The 27,103-nt window shown below is 38.8% G+C and overlaps 1 protein-coding gene across 1 annotated transcript in view; it reads right to left on the bottom strand.

The window, feature by feature from the left end:
* The window catches only part of LOC127696729 (transmembrane protease serine 11F), an 89,977-nt gene that overhangs the window by 25,787 nt on the left and 37,087 nt on the right, over positions 1–27,103 (bottom strand). The window contains exon 2 of the mRNA XM_052199692.1: positions 10,855–11,009. Within this exon, the coding sequence (XP_052055652.1) occupies positions 10,855–11,009 (155 nt within the window). The remainder of the gene's footprint in view (positions 1–10,854; positions 11,010–27,103) is intronic.

Here is a 27,103-nt window from a genome sequence, read left to right as displayed (position 1 = left end):
GAGAAAAATCTACAACCATCTTATGAGTACTGCTTCTTTTCTCTGATTTTCCTCAAATATATTTTGTATGTATAAATCAACCCTGTCTAGAGCTGTCTTTAAGACAAAGTTGACAATATCACTTGCCCATCTGAAGCTTTTTCATTTCCCATTACAATGGGAAGTAGACCCAACCCATTTACTTTGACACACCACCATCCTTTCTTTCATGGAACCTGCCTACCTTATTGTCTGCTCTCTCTCTCTCTCTCTCTCTCTCTCTCTCTCTCTCTCTCTCTCTCTCTCTCTCTCTCTCTCTCTCTCTTTCTCTCTCTCTCTCTTCCTCCCTCTCCCCTCTCTCTCTTAATTTTTCTCTCATATTTTACATCCTGACTGAACTTTCCTCTCCCTCTTACTGTCTCAAGCCACCCCTCTTCACTCCCCTTTTCCCTTCAGAAAAGGACAGGCCTCCTAGGGATATCAACTAAACACAGAATATCAAACTACAATAAGACTAGACACTTCCCTCATATATGGACAGACATCTGGAAAAAGGAATGAGCGAGAAAAGGAGTCCTAAAAGTAGGGGAAAGAGTCATGAGCAGCCCTTATCTTCTTTTCTACATACTTAGAAATTTGTGTTGAAATGATAACAAAGCAAAACTCTTTGTGTTTTTCTATATTTCATATCCCCCAGATTTTGCTTCCCCCAGATCATTACCTTTTTGATCCCCTAGATCATTACTTACTCTGAAAGTCTCTTCATAAGTTTTATGTTGCTGGTAGTCTACTCCTGGTAGTCTATGCTAAGGATTTATGGGTTTTGTATTTGTTTGCTTGTTTATTTATTTGTTAGACACAGTATCACTACTTAGCCCAGGCTATCTTGGAACTGACTATGAAGGTGAGGCTTCCCTCAAACTCAAAGAGATCTATCTACCTGTCTCTCGCTCCGGCCTCCCAAATTCTGGGATATCCAATATATACAAAGAACTCAAGAAGTTAGACTCCAGAGAACCAAATAAACTATTAAAAAATGGAGTACAGAGATAAACAAAGAATTTTCACCTGAAGAATTTCGAATGGATAAGAAGCACCCTAAGAAATGTTCAACATCATTAGTCATTAGGGAAATGCAAATCAAAACAACCCTGAGATTTCACCTCATACCAGCCAGAATGGCTGAGATCAAAAACTCAGGAGAAAACAGGTGCTGGAGAGGATGTGGAGAAAGAGGAACACTCCTCCACTGCTGGTGGTAATGCAAGTTGGTACAACCACTCTCAAAATCAGTCTGGCAGTTCCTCAGAAAACAGGGCTTGACACTTCTGGAGGACCCTGTTATACCATTCCTGGGCATATAACCAGAGGATTCCCCAGCATGCAATAAGGACACATGCTCCACTATGTTCATAGCAGCCTTATTTATTATAGCCAGAAGCTGGAAAGAAGCCAAATGTCCCTCAATGGAGGAATGGATACAGAAAATGGTATCCATTGGTATATTTACACAATGGAATACTACTCAGCAGTTAAAAACAATGAATTCATGAAATTCTTAGGCAAATGTTTGGAACTGGATAATATCATCCTAAGCGAGGTAACTCATTTACAAAAGGACACAAATGGAATACAGTCACTGATAAGTGGATATTAGCCCAGAATCTCTGAATACCCAAGACACAACTCACATATCAAATGATTCCCAAGAAGAAGGAAGGAGGGGGCCCTGGTCCTGGAAAGGCTAGATGCAGCAGTGTAGGAGATTACCAGGACAGAGAAGTGGGAGAGGAGTGATTGGGTAACAGGCAGAGGGAAGAGGGCTTATGGGACTTATGGGGAGGGGGAAACCGGGAAAGGGAAAATCATATGGAATTTAAACAAGGAATATAGAAAAAAATTGTGCACCACCATTCCTGGTTAGCATTTTGTTTCTTAAATGTGTACTTTAGTAAATCGAAATTAAATGTTGAAAAAATGCACCAACAATGACTTTTGTCTAAGTAATCTATGTGTCATTCTAATTGCATTTCTGGTCTTACTTTTAAGATCATGGTTTAACTCTAACCCTTCGTCTCCTATGCTCTTACTCTTGCTCTCTCTCTCTCTCTCTCTCTCTCTCTCTCTCTCTCTCTCTCTCTCTCTCTCTCTCTCTCTCTCTCTCTCTCTCTCTCTCTCTCTCCATGTGGCCATGGCCAGCCTCTACTTTTCATTCATCACAACTCTCCACCAACAATAAATGCTTAAAAAAAATGATCACGGATTACGGATTAATCTTTGATCCTTATTCATGGATGAGTGGATGAATGAATCAGTGCTTATCAAGTGTTGAACAGACACGTTCTAATAAGTCATCTTAACATGCAGTGTCTATATTTTTTAACAATAATTTTTATTAGATATTTGCTTTATTTACATTCCAAATGTTATCCTCTTTCCTCCTTACCCCTTCGAAAAACCCCTATCCCATCCCTCCTCCCCCTGCTTACCAAACCCCCTCCCACATTCCTGACCTGGCATTCCCCTACACTGGGGCATTGAGTCTTCACAGGACCAATGGCCTCTCCTCTCATTGGTGTCTGAAAAGGCCATCCTTTGCTACATATGCAGTTGGAGCCATGAGTCCCTCCATATGTATTCTTTCATTGGTGGTTTAGTCCCTGGGAGCTCTGAGGGTACTGTTTGGTACTATTATTTTCCCCCTTTGGGGCTGCAAACCTCTTCAGCTCCTTGGGTCCTTTATCTAGCACCTCCTTTGTGGACTCTATGCTCAGTCCATTTGTTAGCTGTGAGCCATGGGTATTTTGATTCCCTTTCTAAGAAGGCTAAAGTTTGTTCTTTCTTCTTGAGATTCATGTGGTCTGTGAATTGTACCTTGGGTATTTTGAGCTTTTGGGTTAATATCCATTCATCAGTGATTGCATATCATGTGTGTTATTTTATTATTATTATTAGATATTTGATTTATTTACATTTTAAATGGTATCCCCTTTCCTCAGAAAAACCTCTATCACTTCTCCCCTCCCCCTGCTAACTGTCCCCCCTCCTACTTTCCTGACTTGCCATTCTCCCACACTGGGGCATCTAGCTAGCCTTCACAGGACCAATGATCTCTCATCTCATTGATGTCTGAAAAGGCTATCCTCCACTACACATACTCCTGGAGCCATGGGTCCCTCCATGTGTATTCTTTGGTTGGTGGTTTAGTTCCTGGGAGCTCTCAAGCTACTGCTTGGTACCTATTATGATTCTTCCTACGGGCCTGCAAACCTCTTCATTTACCTCTATGGTAACTGAGAGTTTTTCTGAATATAGTAGCCTGGGTTGACATTTGTGTTTCCTTAGGGTCTGTATGACATCTGCCCAGGATCTTCTGACTTTCATTGTCTCTGGCAAGAAGTCTGGTGTAATTCTGATAGGTTTGCCTTTATATGTTACTTGATCTTTCTCTCTTACTGCTTTTAATATTCTTTCTTTGTTTAGTACATTTGGTGTTTTAATTATTATGTGACTGGAGGAATTTCTTTTCTGGTCCAATCTATTTGGAGTTCTGTAGGCTTCTTGTGTGTTCATGAGAATCTCTTTCTTTAGGTTAGGGAAATTTTCTTCTATAATTTTATTAAAAACATTTACTGGCCCTTTAAGCTGAAAGTCTTTGCTCTCTTCTATACCTATAATCCTTAGGTTTGGTCTTCTCATTGTATCCTGGATTTCCTGGATGCTTGGGATTAGGAATTTTTGCATTTTGCATTTTCTTTGACTGTTGTGTCCATGTTTCCTATGCTTTATTCTGCACCTGAGATTCTCTCTTCTATCTCTTGTACATGCGGTGTCTTAATAGGTCCAAACTATATCTCTATGCCTTTCTTCACAAGATTTCCTTACTCAGTTCTTTTATAGAAGGTTCTATTATTTACTTAAATGATAGCTATTTTTTCAGTGATGTCTATATCTATCTATATTTCAATACATTTTAATATACTATAATCTCAAAAATAAAAAAGGTAATTTTAAAAATCAAAAATAATTAAAATTTTACTTATGAATTATTATTATTTTATAATCTTGCTGATGCAAATATTCCATGTCATATCGATGGAGTCTGGTATCAGCAAAACAAAGAGCCACAACAAGCTTTCTCTGACTCTAAAACCCTTACTTTTTTATATAAACTGAGTAAATACAAACCAAAATCATATTCATTTTATGTGGAATTATAGTTATATTCTTTCTTTCTTCACTTTTCTTCCTTCAAACCTCACATGTATACCCCCTTGCTCTCTTTCAAATTCATAGCTACACATACACCCACACACAGACACACTTGCACATGCATATGCACACACAGGCCACACAGACATACATACATACTCATAAATGCATAAATACAACCTTCTTAGTCCACATAATGCTTTGGCATGCATATATTTTCAGGGCTGACATTTGCTACTGGGTAACCAATTGGTGTGCTCCTCTTTGGGGAGATTTTTTTTTTCACACTCAGCATTCCTAAGTTGCCACTAATTTTTTGTGTAGTGATGCCAGTTGGGTACAACTATCCCTTAGAATGTTGTAGAGGTAAAGATGATTATAATAGAGATTTAAATCTTTATAAAAACTCTGTAAAACATTCTATATTATATAATAATTGTCTAAGTCTGGGTATCATGACCAAGCAACAAGTTGGAGAGGAAAGGGTTTATTGAGCTTATACTTCCACACAGCTGTTCATCACTAAAGGAAGTCGGGACTGGAACTCAAGCAAGTCAGAAAGCAGGAGCTGATGCGGAGGTCATGGAGGGATGTTCCCTGCTGGCTTGCTTCCCCTGGTTTCCTCAGCCTGCTCTCCTATAGAACCCAAGGATACCAGCCCAGGGATGGTACCACCCACCAGGGGACCTCCCCTCCTTGATCACTAATTGAGAAAATGCCCCACAGTTGCATTTCATGGAGGCACTTCCTCTACTTAACCTCCGTCCTCTATGATAACTCCAGCCTGTGTCAAGTTGACACACAAAACCAGCCAGTACAATTGACCCCTTGTCAACTTGACACACAAACACATCACTATTAAGCCTCAACCCTTACTTTCTTATTCATCCCCAAGATCTAAACAACTTTTAAAGTCCCACAATCTTTACATATTAGAAATTCAATCCCCTTAAATAGTCTAATATCTTTTAAAATTCAAAGTCTTTTTAAAAAATTCAAAGTCTCTTAACTGGGTGTTCCACTAAAATACTTTCTTCAAGAGGTAAAAATATCAGGGCACAGTCACAATCAAAAGCAAGACTCAAACTCCAATGGTTTAATGTCTGGGATCCAACTCATGATCATCCAGGCTCCTCCAAGGGCTTGGATTACTTCTCCAGCTCTACCCTTAGTAGCACACACCTTGTCTTCTAGGCTCCAGCTGCCTCTACTCCACTGCTGCTGCTGTTCTTGCTGGTTATGGTGCTGGCATCTGGAAAACACTGCTATCTTCTGCTATAACTAGGCTTCATCAATAGCCTCTCATAGACTCTATTCATTGTGCCAAGCCTCAGCTACTTTGCATGACCCCTTCAAGTCCTGGGCCATCAATTGAAACTGAGGCTACACCTTCACCAAAGTCCTTCTGCATCCTCTCACAGTGCTGAGAGCCTCAGCTGCTCATCATGACCCCTCATGCCTTCAAAACCAGTACCATTTGGGTGACTCTTACACAGTACCAAGTCCTGCTACAGCATGAGGTACGACCTTGGCTATCTCTGGAACACAGCCTCTGTGCTCTCAGAAAACACTTCCCAGAAGATTTCACCTCAGTGATACTGGTTTCTTCTTAATCACTGCTAATGTCTTAGCTCCAGTTAATCAGCATCAGTAGTCCCAGTAACACAAAGGTTTGCTTTCATGGTTCTGGTACCTTGTTTATCACAGCTGATTCTTCAGCCCCAGCTAACCAAAACCACAGAATCTTCATAATCAAAACATGGCCCTGAAAAGAGTCTTTAATCTTCCCTCTGAAATTTCACAAGCCAGGCCTCCACCTTCTGCACTGTTCTCAACATCATCTTCCAAGCTCCTACACAACATCCCACAGAGGTCTCAACACTGAATGGACCATCTAGCCCAAATTTCCAAAGTCCTTCCACAGTCATCCCCAAAACATGGTCAGGTCACAGGAATACCCCACTATGCTAGTACCAATTTGTCTTAGTCTGGATTTCTATTCCTGTACAAACATTATGACCAAGAAACAAGTTGGGGAGGAAAGGGATTATTAAGCTTATACTTCCACACTGCTGTTCATCACTAAAGAAAGTCAGGACTGGAACTCAAGCAGGTCAGAAGCAGGAGCTGATGCGGAGGCCATGGAAGGATGTTTCTTACTGGCTTGCTTCCTCTGGCTTGTTCAGCCTGCTCTCTTATAGAACCCAAGACTAGCAGCCTAGGGATGGTACCACCCACAAGGGGACCTCCCCCCTTGATCACTAATTGAGAGAATGTCTCATAGTTGGATTTCATGGAGGAACTGAAACTCCTTTCTCTGTGATAACTCCAGCCTGTGTCAACTTGACACACAAAAGTAGCCAGTACAATAATACATAGTGTATATACTACACATACACACACACACACACACACACACACACCACACATGTTATACTACACTGATCCTGATTTTGTCTGTGTCTATTCTGGTAATTTCAACAATGAGGAAGTTGGACATTACGAGGACTTTTTAGAGCTTTGTTAATAGAAATTAATGTCCCAAATCACCCAAGCTAGTGGGCCTGAAAATAAAACCATGGCACATCTGTCTCTATTTTTCATCAGAAAATACCACAACATCCATGGAAGAAGAGTCATTCCTGAACAGTGAAACAACAAGTGAGCTATCCCAAAGCAAATGAACTTGTTATAGCTTTGAGAAACTAAATTTTAAAATAGTTTCAAAAATTAGGTTATGAATTTCATGAAAATGCAGTTTTACAAACAACACCCTTTACATTTTATGTATCCTCCCACCTTGGGCTATCTTGTTAGCTTTCTGGGGTCTGTGGTTGGTAGCATGATTATCTTGTACTTTATGACTAATATCAGCTTATAAGAGGGTGAATGGAGGGAGAAGACTAGGTAGGGGAGGGGTGTGGGGAGGAGACAGGAAGGATGGGGCAGGACAAAGAGAGAGTACTGGGGGATAGAATTGGATGGGGGTGCATCTCTAGGACGGGCTAGAAACCCCTAGCAATCTATGAGGATGGCCCTCAAGGCTCCTAGCATTGGAAGATGCAGATCCTGAACCAGCCATCTCCTATAACCAGGCAAGTCTTCCAATGCAGAGATGAGGGCAACAATATAGCCATAAAACCTTAGACCCTCAATTGTTCTGCCTACAAGATGTACGATGGTAAAAAATGGAGGAGAATTTGCCAGAAGGGCCAACCAATGGCTGACCCAGATTGAGAACAATGCCATGAGAGTGATTGATCCCAGCCCTAACACTATTAATGATATTCTATTGTACTTGCACACAGGAACCTAGCATAACTGTCCTTCGAGATTTCACCCAGCAACTGATGGAAACTAATACTGAGCCTGACAGTCAAATATTAAGTTGAGCTTGGGAAATACTATTGGAGAGGGAAGGGAATGATTGAATGAGCCAGACAGGTCGAGGACACCAAAAAATAAAATAAAACAAAATAAAAACAAAAACTCTACATAATTAACTAACCTGGGCTCATACGGGCTCATAGAGACTGAACTACCATCCAGAGAGTATGAGTGTGATAGATCTTAGGCCCTCTGTACATATGTAAGAGTTGTACAACTTGGTCCTCATATGGGATGCCTAAAGTAGGATCAGGGGCTGTGACTGACTACTTTGCCTGACTTTGGATCCCTTACCTCTAAATGGCCTGCCTTCTTTAGCCTCAATAGAAGATGTACCTAGTCTTACTGCAACTTGATAAGCCAAGGTTGGTTGATATCCATGGGAGGTCTCCCCTTTTCTAAGGAGGACAGAAGGGGTGGAGAGGGAAGGGAGGTGAGAGGGAGGAACTGGAAGGGGAGGAGACAGGAGAAGCTACAATCAGGGGATAAAGTAAATAAATAACTTAAATAATAAAAAAACCGTAATGTTAAACAAACTCAAAGAAGCTTAGAAAAATTTATGTAACATTATATAGCACTTTCACCCCATAACAAGAAACAAAATAATTACTATAAAATTGTCCTAAAATTTTAACTGTATAAATTTTTTGAAAAACATTTAGTTTATAATCCCAATAAGTAAGAACAACAATTAAAAAGTCACAAACCCAACCCCCAAAAAACAGAGCAGTCAATTTTCAAAGTCGATGTTGGAAATGTCAGCTCATTGTATAAATCATAATGTGCTAGTGACTAAATATTCCATGAACTTTTTCACTGATAGGAAGTCTTTACAGAATGCAACTGGTAATGGGCATTTATTTAAAAATCAGGGGAAAAAAAAGGAAGGGAGGGAGAGAGGGAGGGAGGGAAGGAGGAAGGAAGGAAGGAAGGCAAATAATTCAATAAGAAAATGAGATAATCCAAGTGAAGATGTTTCAATCCCACTTGGGAGGGAGAAGAAACAATCAGAAAGCAGGCAGAGGGAGGGGCCAGGGTGGGAGAGTGGACAGGGAGGGCAACATGGTCAGGTGTGTGTGTGAGGGGGAACAGAAAAGAAGCCCAGAGGGCCAGCAGAATGAATGGAAATATGCTACCTTGTGGGGTGGGAGGGGGTGGGACCCTCTAGAAAGTACAAGAGACCTGGGAGGTGAGAGAATCTCAGGACTCAAAGGAAGGAACCGGAACAGTAGATGAAATGCCCAACAGTGGGGAGAGGGAACTTGTAGAATCCACCTCCAATAAAAGACAGGGCATCAAGTGGAGGGATGTGGTTGCCATCCCATAGTCAAAAACTCTGACCCAGAATTGTTCTTGTCTGAAAGAACTTCACAGACAAAAATAGAGAAGAGCCTGAGGAAAAGGAGGTCCAGTGGTAGGCCCCAAACTTGGGATCCAGCTCAGGAGGAGGGCTCAAGGCCTGACACTATTACTGATGCTATAATATGCTTACAGACATGAGCCTAGCATGGCTGCCCTCCAAGAGGCCCAACAAGTAGCTGAGACAGATGCAGATAATTATACCCCACCAATGGACAGAAGCTGTTGACCCCTGTGGTTGAATTAGGGTAAGGCTGGAGTAAGTTGAGGAAGAGGGCGATGCCATAGGAAGACCTGGACCCCTGAGATCTCTCAGACACTGAGCCAACAACCAGGCAGTGTACAGGAGCTGGTCTGAGGCCCCCAACACATATACAACAGAAGATTGCCTGGTTTGGCTTCAGTGGGAGAAGATGCACCTAACTATGGAGATACTTGAGACCCCAGGGAGTGGGGAGGCCTGACAGGGTTGGGGTGAGGTGATTGGTGGAGTGGGGCATCCTCTTGGAGAGAGGAAGGAGGAATGTGATGAGGAACTGTGGGAGGGCAGACTGGGAGTGGGGATATCGACTAGACTGTAAAAAAAATAAAAGTGATAGATTTAAGGAAAGAAAAAGATGGAAAAATATAAAAAAGGAAAGAAAATGAGATAAAATTATAAACAGACACTTAATAATAGGAAACATAAATAACCTATTGATTCATAGATCAGTCCTCAACAGTTCTCAAAGTCATTACTGACCGTGCAAATGCAATTGAAATTAAAATGGCAATACTGATGCTACCTGAATCAAATTAAATATTATTAAAAGGCATAGGAATGCTAGTGTCGATGGTGGTTTGTAACAATGATAATTGACATGCAGAAGAAATAAAGATAAACGGCTAATTTAAAAAAAAAAGATTCTCCATAGCTCGGGGTTTCAACAGATAGAGAATTTTTACATCTTCCTGCTTCCTAGGCAAACCCTTCCTTGTACAGATCACATGTATAGTAAAATACATGTATAAAATACATGTCTTTTAACATCTACAGATTTCAGTTAACCCCAAGAAAACAAATACATGAAAAGTTAAGTAAATTAGGGTAAATATAAGGCAATACAAGTTTATTTGTATATATTTCTGGAAGTCTGGTAAGTTTAAAATCTCCTGCCCCCCAACCCCACCTCTCTGTCTCTGTCTCTCTGTCTCTGTCTCTGTCTCTGTCTCTCTCTCTCTCTCTCTCTCTCATCTCTCTCTCTCTCTCTCTCTCTCTTTGAGGCATTGGGGATTTGAATTCACATCCTAAGACCTGCTAGACAATTGCTCTTGTACTGAACAACAAACACCCTCACCGTTCTTTACTTCTTAAGCTTTGAGGCAGGCTGCCTGCTTGACCAGACTGACCTTGATCTCACTCTGTAACCCAGAAGGTCCTTGAACTTGTCACTTTCCTGCTTTGGTCTTCTGAGTAGCTGAGACACTAGCTAGCTCCACTGAGTTGCTAGAAGCAGCTTCTTAGATGTGGCCCATTAATATATTGATTGTGAGAAGGGCAAGCAAGCTTGTAACTTGGTATTATTTGTTTATTATTGTTATATTTGAAGATATATATATATATATCTTGAAGATATATATACATATATGTACATATATGTAAATATATGTACATGTGTATATATATATATATATATATATATATATATATATATATATATATATATATCTTCTTTGCGTTCCATTTACATTTGCCTAGTAGGGTGGTACCAATCTAAAATTTTATTATGTAAAAATGTGTAATGCAAGCTTTGTGTTCTGAGCACACTATACTTTTACATCACTAAAATATTATATTTACTATTTAATGTCATCAAAATGTCAAATTTCGAGCAACAGAGTGAAGTTATACAATAGAAACACAACCTGGAGACTTACCTTCAACAACAAAATGAGTAACGATGCCAATTGTGATTCCTATGATTGCAACAATTGCCAATGTGAACAGACCTAGTCGGATAGGGTCCCAAAATTGTTGTTGTCTTCTTTGATATTCGATTCGTGGGTATTCAGTTTCTGAAAATTCAACTGGTCTGTGATAAAAGAACAAACCATAACAACAATTCAAAAATTCACTCACATATGTTTCTAATGTTCGTTCCTTTGTCAAATAATTTGTATTGCTAAGAACACTGGGTTACTTGATTATCAATGAAAACACTCTGTAGCATGCACCCCCCCCCACCCCCAAACCACAAGCACACTCCACAGTTTAGTTAAGTTTTATCCTTGTGATAATTTCTTGGTACTGATATTTGTGTGGCATACTAGCAACTTAAAAGTTTGCTAGTGAAACATAAAGGCTAAATTTAAAAACTGATACTCCATAAATAATATTTTATATCCTTTAAACAAGTGAGATTTTTAAGCACAAGTTTGCATACTTCCATAAGTTGTGATTGGTTAAAAACAAAAAACTTTAATAAGATTTAAAATACAATCTTAAGAATTTTTTAATGGCTTATTTTTAAAGTAACCAGATAGGCTGGAGAGAAAGCTCAGTGGTTAACAGCATTGGCTGCTCTTCTACAAGGGCTAGATTTGATTTCCATCACCCACCATGGTGACTCACAACTAATTCTAGCTCCAGTCCAAGGTACCAAATGCCCTTTTCTGGCCTCTGCAGGTTCTGCAGTCATGTGGTGCACAGATATGTGTGTAAGCAAAAACACTCATGTGCATAAATAAAATAAAATAAAATAAAATAAAATAAATAGAAAGCATTTTTTTTAAAGTAACAGCATCACTCAGAAGACACGAGGGGGATCTTTGTATTTTGTTGGCATTCCCACAGAGTTGTGGTTGGTGGCACTCAGTACTCAGGGCCCCAGTGACTGGTCCCACTGACTTGTCCCAGGTTCCCTGGTGTACTACTTCTTCTAGAAACAGCACATCATTTGAATCATCTTTTATGTAACACACAAGTTGTTATTTACTTAATTTATGAGTCCCTAAATAGCATTCAGTGCTATGATTTTTCTATTTTTTATGAAAACATGTCATTTTATTTGACAGATATGAATTGACAATGTTCACTAATATAAAGCAATTCTTAAGTTATTACCTATGACATTAAAGTGCTTCACAAACCATTGTATTTACATTAAGGTTTTGATGTGTAATCTGCCTTGAGAATACTTGCACTTTAGCAGAGGAGAAAGACATGGAAACAAGTTGTTGCAGCATAATTTAAAATGTTTACATAAGAAGCAATTAACCCTTGGAGGGATATGACAGGAGATTTTTATTATGAAGTCTATATTATTTTTTGTGAGTGTTTTTCACTTTTTATTGAGGCAGGCACTCACTACACAGCCTGAATGACTTGGAACTTGCTATGTAAGCAAGGCTGCCTTCAACCTACAGACAATCTACAAATCAATCCCTGACAATGCCGTGAGAGTTCTGGGATTATAGAGGTATGCTGCTGTGCCCAGCTTCAGCTACACTATTAAAATGTTGAGGAATGAAAGTTTACTAGTATGGTGATTTGGATATGTTTGGCCCTGGGGGATGACACTATGGGGAAGGTGTGGCTTTGTTGGAAGAGGTGTGGCCTTCTTGGAGTAGGTGTGGCCTTCTTGGAGGAAGTGTGTCACTGTGGGACTTGAGACCCTCCTCCTAGCTTCCTGGAATTCAGTCTTTTCCTGTCTGCCTTCAGAACAAGACATAGAACTCTCAGCCCCTACAGCGCCATGCCTGCCTGCCTGCTTCTTGTCATGCTTCCTGCCATGATGATAATGGACTGAACCTCAGAACCAGTAAGCCAGCCCCAATTAACTGATATCTTGTATAAGAGTTGCCTTGGTCGTGGTGTCTCTTTACAGCAACGGAAACCCTAAAACAACTAGAAAGAAAGAAAGGAAGAAAGAAAGGAAGAAAGGAAGAAAGAAAGAAAGAAAGAAAGAAAGAAAGAAAGAAAGAAAGAAAGAAAGAAAGAAAGAAAGAAAGAAAGAAAGAAGGAAGGAAGGAAGGAAGGAAGGAAGGAAGGAAGGAAGAGAAAGAAGAGAGGGAAGGAGGGAGGGAGAGAGGGAGGGAGGAAGAAAATGTGAAAAAAGAAACTAAAAACAAACATGTGTTGTGAGAAAGCACTCTCTATTAATAATTAGTATCAGAATTAAAAATACAGATAAAATTGGACTTTTGCACTAAAGAATGTATGTACTACAGAGTATATGCAAACAGGAAGCCCTTTCCAACGCTACAATACTAAAGAAGGCCACAGTAGAATAGGTTGCAGTAAACTCATGAATATTTGTGATCCCAAGGAGAGGCAGAAATTTCCCTGCAGGAGCTGGGCAGTCAGAATTTTAATCAGCTTGTGAATAAAGGCTAAATGACACAGGTATGAATAGGAATGGGGATTAGGCAAGGCATGGTATGTCAGGAGATTGGTCACATTGAAGATCCAAGAGCAAGATGCCATGTGCCAAGGTTGAGGTTGCAGCGTGGGATGGAAGGAAAACAAAAATCCAGCTCTAATCCTTGAGCCTCACTGAGTGATGGATTGGGTGTGGGACAAATAAATGATTGGCAGCTCACTTGTGTGGATGTCCAGGCAAATTCTTGTCCTTCTAGGAAAGAGCAGGACAATTAAAGGAAAGAAAGTGCTTCCAATTAAGTATCAATAAAGCTACTACATGCTGAGGCAGCTGGAAACAAGGCATGCGTGTGTGTGTGTGTGTGTGTGTGTGTGTGTGTGTGTGTGAGTGAGAGAGAGAGAGAGAGAGAGAGAGAGAGAGAGAGACCAATGCCTATTTATATGATTCCAGTGAAAGCAACTCTTCAGGTTGAAGCTCTCCATGTTGTCTTGATTTCATTCCTACAGTCTATTTCAAAAATCATGAATGAGAATCAAGTTTTACCAAATCCAGTGATAGGGAAACATCACATCATAAGATGCATCATGAAAGGATTCTTCTTCTTCCTCCTCCTCTTCTTTTTTCTTCCTCTTCCTCTTCTTCATCTCCTTCCTCCTCCTCCTTCTTGTTCTTCTTCCTCTTCTTCTTCCTCTTCCTCTTCTTTTCCTCTTCTCCACCTCCTTCTTTGCCTCCTCCTCCTCCTTCTTCCTTCTTCTCCTCCTCCTTCTCCTTTTATCACAGCCATATTTAATTTTGAACAAGTTTCATCTAGCTTTGATTACTTATTTCATTCTGATAAGATTCAAATGATAATTTCTATCCCAGGAGACTTGAAGTTTTACCAAAGATGTCTGTGCTGTGAGGTACAACCTGCAGTAACAGCAGGCTGATACAATCAAATCAGTTAGGAAGTAATGTTCACCATCTTATGGTTTTGATGATATGTTTCTTTATCATCACATTGGATTTGGTAAAACTTGATTCTCATTCATGATTTTTGAAATAGCCTGTAGGAAAGAAATGAAATTTCTTCCTCAAGTGGTCCATGTGATGAACACATGGTCCCCAGATGGTGGTGTTGAGAGATAAATGAAAAATGGGGATGCTAAGTTATCAATGGGGTAAAGTTTTAATAACTTCTCATTGTATAATTCATTAGGGGATGGGGCTGGTCAGAGGAAGTAAATCAATGTAGGTGGGAAAATGTATTTACTTGAAGCATTTATTCTGTCCCTGGCCATTTCCTGTCTGGCTTTTGGAGCCCATGAGGTAAAAAAATAAATAAATAAATAAAAAATAAAAAAAAAAATGATTTGCCATACCATTCAGCCACAGTCCTCATTATCACCACATTCTAAGAACAAGAGAGTAAGTCTACTGTGGATAGACACCTCTGAAACCATGAGTCAATGGAAACCTTTCTTCCTGTGAGTTGTTTATTCCAGGTATTTTATCATATCAACAAAAAATCTAAAATATTCCAAGTAAGAAAAACATTAATAAAAAATCCAGCAAAGTATCCAGAAGCCTATAAATTACTATGTTGGATAAGATGCTGTAAAATATTTAAGGTGACAATAATAGAAAAAAAATTATTCAAAACATTGATAAGTATGCAAAACACTTTGTTCATTTGCCTACCTTATTTTATTTTTAATTTGTTGTTTGCTGTCTTGTTACAAGGTCTCGTTGCATCATCTAGACTGTCCTAGAACTCCCTTCACTATATAGCCCAAACTAGCCTTAAACTTGTGAAAACGGTACTGTTTCAGGCTCCCCAGTTCTACTCTTACAGACATGAGCTACCATTCCTGTCAGACGGGTGAGATGTATTAGTGGTTTGTGGTCCCTGCAGGTAGTCAGTGGCTAGGCTGCTTGGTCTCCTGGCCCTTACTCTTTTCAGGTCTTTCTGTGTTCTCTGTGTTAATCCCCTGTCAGATGTGCAGCAAGGAAATGTTTTATTTCATGTGTTTTGTGCATTTTATGCATATGATTAGTTCAAATTTTGATAAAGATCATTTTATTTTGATGTTATTTAAATCCCTAGGGCCTTTAAATATTACTTCTTTAGACTTGAGCATGAAATTCACACATATGAGTTCAATGCAAATAGAAATACCTTATGATTTTTATAGTACCCTGTGTTATACCTGCTTTAAGGAAAAGAATTAATTGTGTTTGTTCTCTAGCTTTCTTAGGGGATACATTGTTTGCTTTTCTTCTATTTCCTTTATGGTAAAGTTAAATGGAGACAAAAACTAGGAAGAATATAAATTGATAGAGAAGGAAACGCTCCACTATTTGAACCACATACTGGGTATTAACCAGAAAAGAGTATCTTCCTGATTGGCCTTTTTATTATTTACTTTTTAAAAATATTTTACATTTTAATTAAAATCTTAATTGAATAGAATTACATCACTTTCCCCCTAACCTTTCCTTCTTCTAGCTCTTTCCAGCTGTCTTCCCTCCAACCTTTCTTATGCTCTCAATTGATAGCCTTTTAATTTGATTATCATTATGCATGTACATGTATATATACACAGACATATAAAAATTTATAAAATAAGATCAAGCAGGAACACTCAATTCATTTCTTATTTGTTGTGATCATTTCCCTAGTTAATTTTAGACATTTTTCAATGTTTTGTCCTGTTATGATTTTGTCTTTAATGCAATTCTTCAGATGATCTGAAAGGTATAAGAAAGACTACTACTGCATTCTATTTAATGTAATCTATAATGATTTTCAGAATTGATCATTCAAGTAATTTTTTTCCTAAGGTAAGAATGTTATTATGGGGAGACTCTCTAGAAGTTGGACCATGAGAGAGAGAGACAGAGAGAGACAGAGAGACAGAGAAACAGGGAGAGACAGACAGGTAGATACAGACAGAGACAGAGACTGAAAGACAGAGAGAGAGAGAGAGAGAGAGAGAGAGAGAGAGAGAGAGAGAGAACGAGGAGGAGGAGGAGGAGGAGGAGGAGGAGGAGATGATGTTGTTGAGAGAGACCATTTAAAGGATGTGCAAATCCCACTGGAAAATAAGCAACTTGTAACAACAGTGGAAATGGGCTGCCCCTGGCAGAGGGGCAGGTGATGACTTAAGCTGCTGGTGCTGAGTCACTGAAAGTCAGGCTAGAAGAACACCTGATTTACAACATGTAAGCATGAGGACCTGGGTTCGATTCCCAGGACCCACACTGTGGAAGGACAGAACTGATTCCCCAACGTGGCTCTCTGACCACACATTCACTATGACATGTGCCCCTCCCCCAATAAACATATGTAAAAAGTGTTTAACACTGAACTTCAGGGCTGAAGCGATGGCTGGGTGGTTAATAGCACCAGCTGGGAGCCTGACTCTTTTGCCTACTTTTGGGACCCTTTTCCTTCCACTGGGTTTCCTCATCCATCCTCACTATGAGGAGAGGTGCCTAGTCTTATTGTAATTTAATATGCTAAGATTAGTTGATATCCCTGGGAGTCTTGCCCTTTTCTGAAAGGAAACAGAGGAGGGGAGGATCTGTGTGAGAAGGGATGGTGGTGGAGGACTGGTAGGAGAAGGGGGAGGGGAAGTCTGGATATAATATATGAGAGAGTCTACATAATTGGGGTGGTTTTATATCCCCTACTTTCAAGGTTGTTGTGAGCATTAAATCACTTAATAATTTCATAAGTAATTTTCCTTTCATTTTATTGTTTGAGCATTTCATACATGTACATGATGAGTTTTAACCAAATCTGTGCCCCATTTTTTCTTATATATCCTTGCCCATCTTCCCACCACTGTTCTCGTCTTGCCCAGTAAATACCCATATCATATTGAAGAAAATGTCTTGACATTGAAAGTCTTCCATAAATTTGAAATAAGTGGCTGACTTCACAGATCTCAAAATACAGAATGAAGACATGCTTTCAAAGAAACACAGCAGCATTCTAGTAACAGTCTCCAGGGTTAAACAAATCTATAAAGTGCTGAAAAGAAATTTGAAAACAGTGATCTGAAGGAAACACAGCAAGAAACAAGAGCCTACTGATGAACAATTGAATAATAGTAAAATTATGATCTGAATGAGTTCAATATGTAAATATAGATAGATAGATAGATAGATACATAATATATTATACAAATACATGATACATTTATTATAGATAAAAGAATGAAACTAAAAACATACCATGAAAATAGAAAATTGCATAGATAAAATAAAATACAATTGACAATGCCAACAAAATATTAGACTAGATTAACCTAAAGATTTCTGGGTTAAATAAAGGTCTTTTGCAATAAATAAATCAGACAAGGAAACAGAACACGGCCTGGTTGTTCTCTGTAACATAAAAAGTCATGCAACATTTATTTTGGTGTAATGTTGGTACTAAGCTTATACATTTGAAAGTCAAGAAACAAAAACTAGAAGATGGCAAAGCATGCCCTCAGCTTTGTCAGAAAGCAAGTGAGGGGACACTCTTGGTTGTAACTTCAGTGACATGAAGACTGGATGAATTGATGGGGAGCTTAGGGAATGTCAAGTACACTTTTGTCACCAAAGTAATCTTCTATCAGCTGGAAATCCCTGGTTTAGAAGACAAGGAATACTTTTATACCTACCATTATTATATCTATATAAAATTTTTCATCATAATCTTCAATTCTAACATGTTTTTCTACATTTTTCTACAATTTTATCAGAAATATTTTCCATGTAAATCTTCAATTCTATCTTAAAACGTTTTTATCCCATATTTCAATTAATTTAGCAATGTTTTACATGTCTACCACTTTACTCTTTAGTTTTCCAGGAAAATTGTCAATTTAACATGTTTATCTGAAATATTTTCCATGTAAATCTTTAATTTTATCATTAAGTGTTTCTACTTCCTTTTATTTCCCTTTTCAATAAATAAAAAAAATTAAAAAAAAAGAAGACAATAAGGCAGAGGAAAACTGAGCGCAATGAAAAGAAGCTATATAGCACCTTGCTTTAATATTAGAGTATGGAATAGCTTTGCATGTGAGGGTGATTGATATCCTATTATATTTTACTTACACTGGAGAATAAAAGCATAAGATATTTCAAGAATTTGGTCACATTCATGCCATAATGTTTCAGAAAATTATTTTTAAATCTTTAGAACCACATAAATCCAGTATTGGATCCTTGATGGGTAACTTCAAAATCATCATGCGCATATCAGAGCATTCAGAAACAAGTTTCCCAATGCTGAAAAGCCAGAAAGGACAACCTCACCTCTTCCAGAAGGTCCATTTGCAAATATATTTAATAACTTAAGTTACTATGTATAAATATAAAGAACATTTGGGTTATTTCCCCCATATTCTTCAAAATCTGTCAGGCTCTTCAAAATATTTTACTTTCTGGATTAGTATTTGAGCAAACTAGAATTATCACATTTTTTTATCTCAAGAAGACCCATATGTCCCCTCAAAAAAGATTGAAAACAGCACATGTTTAATGTTCCATACAGGATCTAACCAAAAGCTCAGTACCAGGCATAAGAAACTCCCTTTTGAGCTGTTGGTCAGGGGAGTACAAAAGACTCCCAAAGGTAAATAAGTGATTGCTATTAGCCGTGTTTGTTTCCCAAAAGTTGAAAGTAAGTCCTTCTACTTGAAGATCTCATGTTCCTTGAACACAGGACGATAGGAATCCAGCTATAACTGACCCAAACCTTTTTCTTGAATAACTAGCTTCCAGAGAACCAGAAGGTGCTACACAAGCTGCCAAGGGAGGAAAGCAGTTGATAATCTTACCCAACTGTGATGCCTATGAACTACACCAATGAGCAGTATGACAGGATATCCCTAAAGATGAAATAGTGGTACTTATATTGGTGGTAACTAACAGATGCCTTATTGTACTAAAGACTTGCTCAAAAAGAGGAAAAACATATCTACTATTATCTATCTAGTTACCTGTGGGTACTGAGGTCATGGATCTTAGGGGAACATGTAGTACTGCCACTTTGTAGACGAGTGTAATGCTAAATTTCATTCTAAATACTTATTCTTATACCCAAAGATAAGTGTAGCTCTTAAACTACATCCAAAGAAGCTTCTGTATACAGAAGACAGAAACCATTATAGAAACCTCAGCTGGTCAAAATGCAGATATCAACTGACTTTACATTGCCAAACCTCAGCTGATCCATCTACAGCATAACTCCAACATCTAAGGTTCAGGGAATACCATGGAAGAGAGGGAATAAAGATGGTAAGAACAGAGAACCAGGAAGTATGCTGCAATATTGTATCTCCTAGGCATAACAGGGAAGCCACGCCTCTTAAATATCTATTAGTATGACTGCCTCAACAAAATCTAAACAATATCAACATCAACTGACAAGCCAGTGTGGGTGTGAAAAATCTCACAGGGATCAATCCCTAGAAGAGGAGCCACAGGCAATTAATGATGTTAAGAGAGGGATAATTATTCTTCCCTGGGGATGAACCACCTAATTATTTAATAATAAGGGTTCAGTGCTAAAAATATACATTCAAGTCATACTAAACAGACTTGGGTTGCTGTGAGTGCAGGTGTGTGTGTGTGTGTGTGTGTGTGTGTGTGTGTGTGTGTGTGTGAGAGAGAGAGAGAGAGAGAGAGAGAGAGAGAGAGAGAGAGAGAACAAAAATTAGAGAATATAAGACAATGAATTTGAGGAGCAGTTGGGTGGGAGACATGAAAAACTGACAGAATAGAGGAAGGCCCAGGAACGTGGGAGGCAGAGGAAGCGCTGAGTGAGTGTGTGAGGAACAGAAGAGGTCGGTCATGAGTGAACACATGCTGCTGATCTGAGCACAGCCACGTCACCCACATCAATATCTCAGATTGATGCAAATGGCAACGACTTCCCTGGATGAGGATATGAGGCATAGCCTAGCCTTCCTCTGGGCCAAGTCTGAGTGTATTCAAATGAATGTCAACAATGTAAACTGATCAAAGGCAGCTTCCTTCTCTGGGATAGCTGAAGCCTGAGATTGTGCCTCTGCCTCCTTATTCAGCTCAATACAACAAACCTTCCTTCCCAATTCAGATGTATGAAAAAAATGGACTGAGCTGCCGGATTGCTATTATTGATGGTGAGTACCCATGATGGTCCCAAAGCAGATCCCAGATTTTCCATACTTTTGTTTGTGTGCCCTGTCCTTTCTTCATTCCCCTGTGGACACAGTCATGTTTTCAGCGACAAGCTACGTAGGATGCAGCAGTAAAAGTAATGTAAATATATTTTAATTTTTAAAACAGTCAAAATGTAAAAATATATATTGAGAAGAGACCATATCAAATGAGTTAAATTATCTCACTCATTAAGCACATACACATTAAACATTTGCTGTGTTCCAGACGCTATTTTAGGTACAAGAGATGTAGCAATAAAACATCCAGCAAGTCTTCCCTCATGGCTTTCAGTAGAAAGAAAGACATAGTGGACAATTTACACTGCATTGTAAAATACTAGGGAAGAGAGAAGAATTAGCAGAGTGTAAGAAAGGTGACTGGATTACATTGAACAGGAAGAACATCTTAAATGAACAAAGTGAAGAAGAAAGCTCTGTAGATATCTAAGGTTCATTCTTCAGCCAACAAAGAACACTGAGTCTGAGGGACTCAAAGTGGAGCAGTGATGCATTTGCAGAAAACAGGACAGGTGAGGACAATGTATAGAGTACACACGGGGAAAAGAAGATAATGAGGTCATAAGCAGATTATATATAGATAGAGAGAGAGAGAGATAGAGACAGATAGATAGATATAGATATAAACTATATAAATGTATAAAACAGATTATACTCTGTAGGCAGCAAGCCATAGTAAAGATTTCATGCAATTCTCAGTAAAGAAGGAAAGCTGTTATGAAGGGTTGACCTCTGGGATGTAATAATAGGTTCACTATCTCAAGAATCTGATATCTCAGGGCAGCATGGATGAGAGCAAGCAGCACACTGGTAAGAGAACCAGAGCAGCACCTCGGGTAAAAAAACGTGTTGCCACGAACTTGAACATCACCAGTAAGAACAATGTGAGCTTGGATTCATTATATCTTTTAAAGGTATCATTGATGGAATTTCCAGAAAAAGAGAGAGAGTTAAAGAGGAGCTAAGATCCTTGATAGGTTATCCATTCCCAAGGGGTCAGCTATAAATGCATGTGAAGCTCAGCAACTCATGCACATGTGCACGTGCACACACACACACAAAACATAGACATATATGATTAACCACTTGGGGAGAAGTTGGGGGGGGGGGGAACAGAGACGTGGCAGAGGAGACAAAAGGGAGAGATAGAATGGAAATGATGTAACTACAGTACAAATGTATGAATTTCTTCTACAAATCTAAATTATAAAAAGGCCCCCAGTACACATGTAGCAGATGTACAGCTCAGACTCAGTGGCTGCCTTGTCTGGCCTCAATGGTAGAGGATGTACCTAATCTGTCAGAGATTTGTTGCACCAGAGTGGGAGATACTCAGGGGGAACCCGACCATCTCAGAGGAAAAGAAAAGGGGCAATGGGAGGAAGGACTCTATGGGGGGGGGGGTGGACCAAGAGGGGGATGTAAATGAATGAATGAATAAATAAATAAATGAATAAATAAATAAATAAATAAATAAATAAATAAATAAATAAATGGTTTTAGCCTAAACAGCATAATATGTGGTAAAATTTAAATTAAATTAAATTAAAATTAGAAAAATTTAAATCTCAAAATAATGTTTCTATAAAAAGTTCATCTATAACAGATGTTAAACAGTTGTTTTGAGATGGAGAGGGAAAATAGACTTCTACTAATATGAAATCTCACCACCAGGTAGACCTCTGAGACACAGCTGAGACTTTGTCAAGCAGTACTACAGAGCAATGGTGATAAAAACTGCATGGTATTGGTACAGTGACAGGCAGATAGATCAATGGAATAGAACTGAAGATCCAGAAATGAACCCACACAATTATGGTCACTTGGTCTCTGACAAAGGAGCTACAAACATCCAATGGAAAAAAGATAGCCTTTTCAACAAATGGTGCTGGTTCAACTGGAAGTCAGCATGCAGAAGAACGCAAATCGATCCATTCTTATCTCCACGTACTAATCTCAAGTCCAAGTGGATCAAGGACCTCCACATAAAACCAGATACACTGAAACTAATAGAAAAGAAACTGGGGAAGAGCCTTGAGCACATGGGCACAGGGGAAATTTTTCTGAATAGAATACTAATAGCTTATGCTCTAAGATCAAGAATTGACAGCCAGGCGGTGGTGACACACATCTATAATCCCAGCACTCTGGGAGACAGAGGCAGGTGGATTTCTGAATTCGAGGCCAGCCTGGTCTACAGAGTGAGTTCCAGGACAACCAGAGCTATACAGAGAAAATCTGTCTCGAAAAAAACCAAATGCAACCCCCCCAATAAAAGAATTGACAAATGGGACCTCATAAAATTCCAAAGTTTCTGTAAGGCAAAGGACACTGTCAAAAGGGCAAAACAGCAACCAACAAATTGGAAAAGATCTTTACCACCCTACATCCAACAGAGGACTAATATCCAAGATATACCAAGAACACAAGAAGGTAGACTCCAGAGAGCCAAATAACCCTATTAAAAAATGGGGTACAGAGCTAAACAAAGAATTTCCCCTTGAGGAATATGGAATGGCTGAGAAGCACCTAAAAAAATGTTCAACATCCTTAGTCATCAGAGACTTCGCTATTGAATTGCAAACTGACACACAAGATCCTATACTTCCTGTGCAATGGAAAACTTGGAAGCTGAACTGTAACCTGGACCTGATCCACCTTTGTCAGCCTTTCCCCAGAATGCACACAGGAAGCACCTTTGTTTTTTAGCTGTCATTTCCACACAGTCTTCTTACCTCCAGAGACCAGCTGTCAGGTGATGGTTATAGTTATGAGCTATTTATTCATTGCCTTTCTCGATACCTCAGAAGAGATATGTATCAGTCAGCTTTCTGTCACCATGACAAATCACAAGACTCAGTCAACGAAGTAAAATAAAACATTTATTTTGGCTCAATCACTCAGAACTCTCAGTATACGATTAGTTAAATCCATTACCTCTAGAGAGGGGAAAGAAATCACATCACCATGAAAGTTAAAGGCAGAGGAAGGTACTTCTTTGGCTTCTAGGAAGTCAAAGAAGAGGAAGATCCCTCAAGGGCATAACCTCAGTGATTTAATTTCCTCCTGATAACTTATTTAATTTTTACCTCTCAAAGGTTCTGTGAACTCTCAAAAGTGCCAAGCTGTGCCCTTAGTAGACATTCTAGACTGAAACTGTAACAAGGTAGGAAAAGGTGACAATCAGACAAGTTAGTTTTGGCCAGTAGGACATGATTCCTCTGAGACTAGTTGCCCATACAAATGTAAGTAGAGGAAGGAACTGAACTCTCTTCTCAATTTTACCAAACAGCCCTATCAAATCAAAATTTATAGTAAAACATAACCTGCAGTTAATTCATTTGCATCACTCATGCAAAAATTAACTGTATCCTAGCAACCCTGGGTGTTGTTCCACCTTGCCTTCCAACTCCTTCCTAGCTTCCCAGTCTCTTCTCATTATTTATTATTCTCATTAATAGTCATGGCGATGGCTTTTAGATTTGCATTCCATCTTTTTCAGATGTCCCACTGACTGTATTTTCTTAGAGACATATAAAATGGATTGAATTCTTTAGTTACATCCCATTCATCCCATATCTGCCACCTACTGAGTGCCTTCCACTACTGTAGGCACAAATTATAAACAAACGAAAGTCTTTGTCAAATAAACTAAAATAATCTGGTTTTTACACTTTCTTTTACTAGTTAGTCAGAAGGCAATATCTCCCCTTAGGGATATATTAATGAAGCATTTTCTATATATATCTTTCATAAGCTGATAAATGGAGATAAGAATTATAGAGGAAGTCATTTTCAATTAGAAAGCCACAGGTCTCTGAGAATGTTAAAATTTCTGTTCTTCATTTGGAATTGTGTTTGACTTTATTTCAAAATGAATCAAGTAACAGCTATGAACACCTCACTTTTTATGAAAGTGTCAAAAACATGAACTGAAACAGAAATGGCACAGGAAAAAAATGCCTATCCTGCAGAAGGATGAAATTAGATAGCCATCCTATGTCCTAAAACAAACAAAAAACATCAATTCAAGATGGACCAAGTCCTTATTACAAAACCAGAAATGCTAGAACTGGCAAAGGAAAACATGGAGAGAATACTGTGGGACTTAGTAATCTTCTGTATCGAACCTCTAAAAAACGTACAGGGAACAGCGAAGAACTGACAAACAGCATTGCATGAAATTCAAAGCTGTACAGACAAAGAAACCACAACAGTATGAAAAGGTAGCCTGCAGAAGAAGAGAAAAATGTCTGCCAACTGTACCTCAGACAAAGCATTTAGCGCCTAGAATATAAGGTTAAAAGGTTAAAAAGCTACAAATTATGATCAATAAATGGTTCAATGACATGAACAGAATAGTCCTAAAGAAAGAAAGAAAAGAAAAAGAAAAGAAGGAAGAAAAGAAAGATTTTATTAAAATGTTCAATATCTCCAGCCTTCACAGTCAAAACAAAATTAAAATGTTCTTTCACCTTAGCCAAATTGCCCGCCATCAAGAAAATTAAGCCAACACATGCTGGGAAGAATGTAATGAAAAGATTACCCTTAACAACTGTAGGTGGGAGTATGAACTAGAGTGGCCACTCTAGGAATTTGTGTGGAAGCTTCTCAGAAGACTAAAGTTAGTACCACAGTATGAGCCACACACACTACTCCTGGGCATGCACTCAAAGGAGACAACATCCTACTACAAAGAAACTTGCACGTTCCTGTTTAGAGCTGTTCTTCTCACAGTATCAAGGAGCTAGGGTCAGCCCAAACATCCATCAACAGATAAATGGGTAATGAGAATATGGTGTATAAATACAATGGAGTTTCGTTCGGCTAGAAGAAAAAGTGAAATTAATATTTTTTATTTTATTTTTTATTTTTGTTTTTTATTTGATATATTCTTTATTTACATTTCAAATGATACCCCCTTTCCTGGGTCCACCATCCCAGAAACTCCCATAAGCCCTCTTTCTTCTCCCTGTTCTCCAATCACCCCCTTCCCACTTCGCTGTCCTGGTATTCCCCTACACTGTTGCACTGAGCCTTTGCAGGACCAGAGGCCACTCCTTCCTTTTTCTTGGGCATCATTTGATATGCGAATTGTTTCCTGGGTACTCTGAGCTTCTGAGCCAATATTTGCTTATCAGTGAGTGCATACCATGTGTGTTCTTTTGCGATTGCATTACCTCACTCAGGATGACATTCTCCAGTTCCACCCACTTGCCTAAGAATTTCATGAATTCATTGTTTTTTATTGCTGAGTAGTATTCCATAGTGTAAATATAACACATTTTCTGTATCTGTTCCTCTGTTGAGGGACATCTGGGTTTTTTCCAGCTTCTGGCTGTTATAAATAGGGCTGCTATGAACATAGTGGTGAAATTATAAAATTTGCTGGTAAACGGATAGAATTGGAAAGCATTGAGGAAACTAGTTCAGCTTCTCTGGCATGGAATCAGCCTCTAGTTGTAACAGTGACCTTGTGATTAAGAGAGAAAAGAAAGGAGCTTTAAAGAGGAAGTCGGGGAGAGCATAGGGGATGTGGAAGAAGAAACTGGGTACCAAAGAGGACAGCGAGAAGAAGGGGAGGGAGGCAGGGAGTAGGAGAGGACATGGAGCAGACTGGAGGCTGGATGTAAGGCCTGCTTGGAAACCTAATGCTTTACAAACTATTTTTTTTTAATTAACACAATAATATCTCTCAAAACAGAGCCAAAGATGTATATCAAATAGATGTGTTTGTTGTCCTGGCTCAGCATTACAAATGAAAGAAGGAGAAAATTGCCAAGGATTTACGAACAGATGAGAAGATACCTTGCGAGGTCTATGTAAATGCACTTTAATCATCTGTGACAATGTTGCATAAGTCTTCATAATCATTCCTGCGTGACTTTCTCATTAGGCTTATTCCTGTTTATTTTCTAAGTGTTATGAGGAAATGCAAGCACGGTTAATGTGAACCTTGTAAACGGAATGATTCAGGTGAAAATCCCATCAAGACGAGGATTTAAATAGCTAACTATTCTTAGCACTGGAACGATGTAAATACCCAAATGTAAATTAGGTGCAATGCAGTCTTCTCTGTGCAGCATAAATATTTATGCATTAATCAGGTATATGAACAGCAGCAACCCTGAGGGGAAATTCCTCCAGCATCTTACACATGTCCTAACATATTTTTATTCAAGCTGGAGCACAGATAAGCATTATAGATTCTGCTTGGACACAGCCTTTCTACTTGTTGCCAAAAAAAAAAAAAAAAAAAAAAAACCAAAACAAACAAACTGCATTTCTGGGCATGCCCATGAGTAAGTCTATCTCTTCATTAGTATCTCTTTTGCAGGGGTTAACCGAGGTTAATGATCCTCCTTAACACATATATGTACATACACGTTATGATACATGCAGAGATTGCCAAATTACTGTAACAGATAAAATATGAGATATTCATTTCAAAGGCAGTTTTGAATATTCAAAAGAAAAAATGAACCTCAGCAAAATCCATAGGCACTTCCTTCCTAGGGCAATACAACACTGCAGTTTATTAAATCTTGCTGGATTTTCATGAAAGTCCAACTTTAATAAACCTCAGTTCTGACAATCTTGCCA

Source organism: Apodemus sylvaticus, chromosome 11 (genome assembly GCF_947179515.1).
Source record: "Apodemus sylvaticus chromosome 11, mApoSyl1.1, whole genome shotgun sequence".
Classification (NCBI taxonomy): Eukaryota; Metazoa; Chordata; class Mammalia; order Rodentia; family Muridae; genus Apodemus; species Apodemus sylvaticus.
Note: the sequence above shows the minus strand (reverse complement) of the source record. Positions and strands in the feature narration are given on the sequence as shown.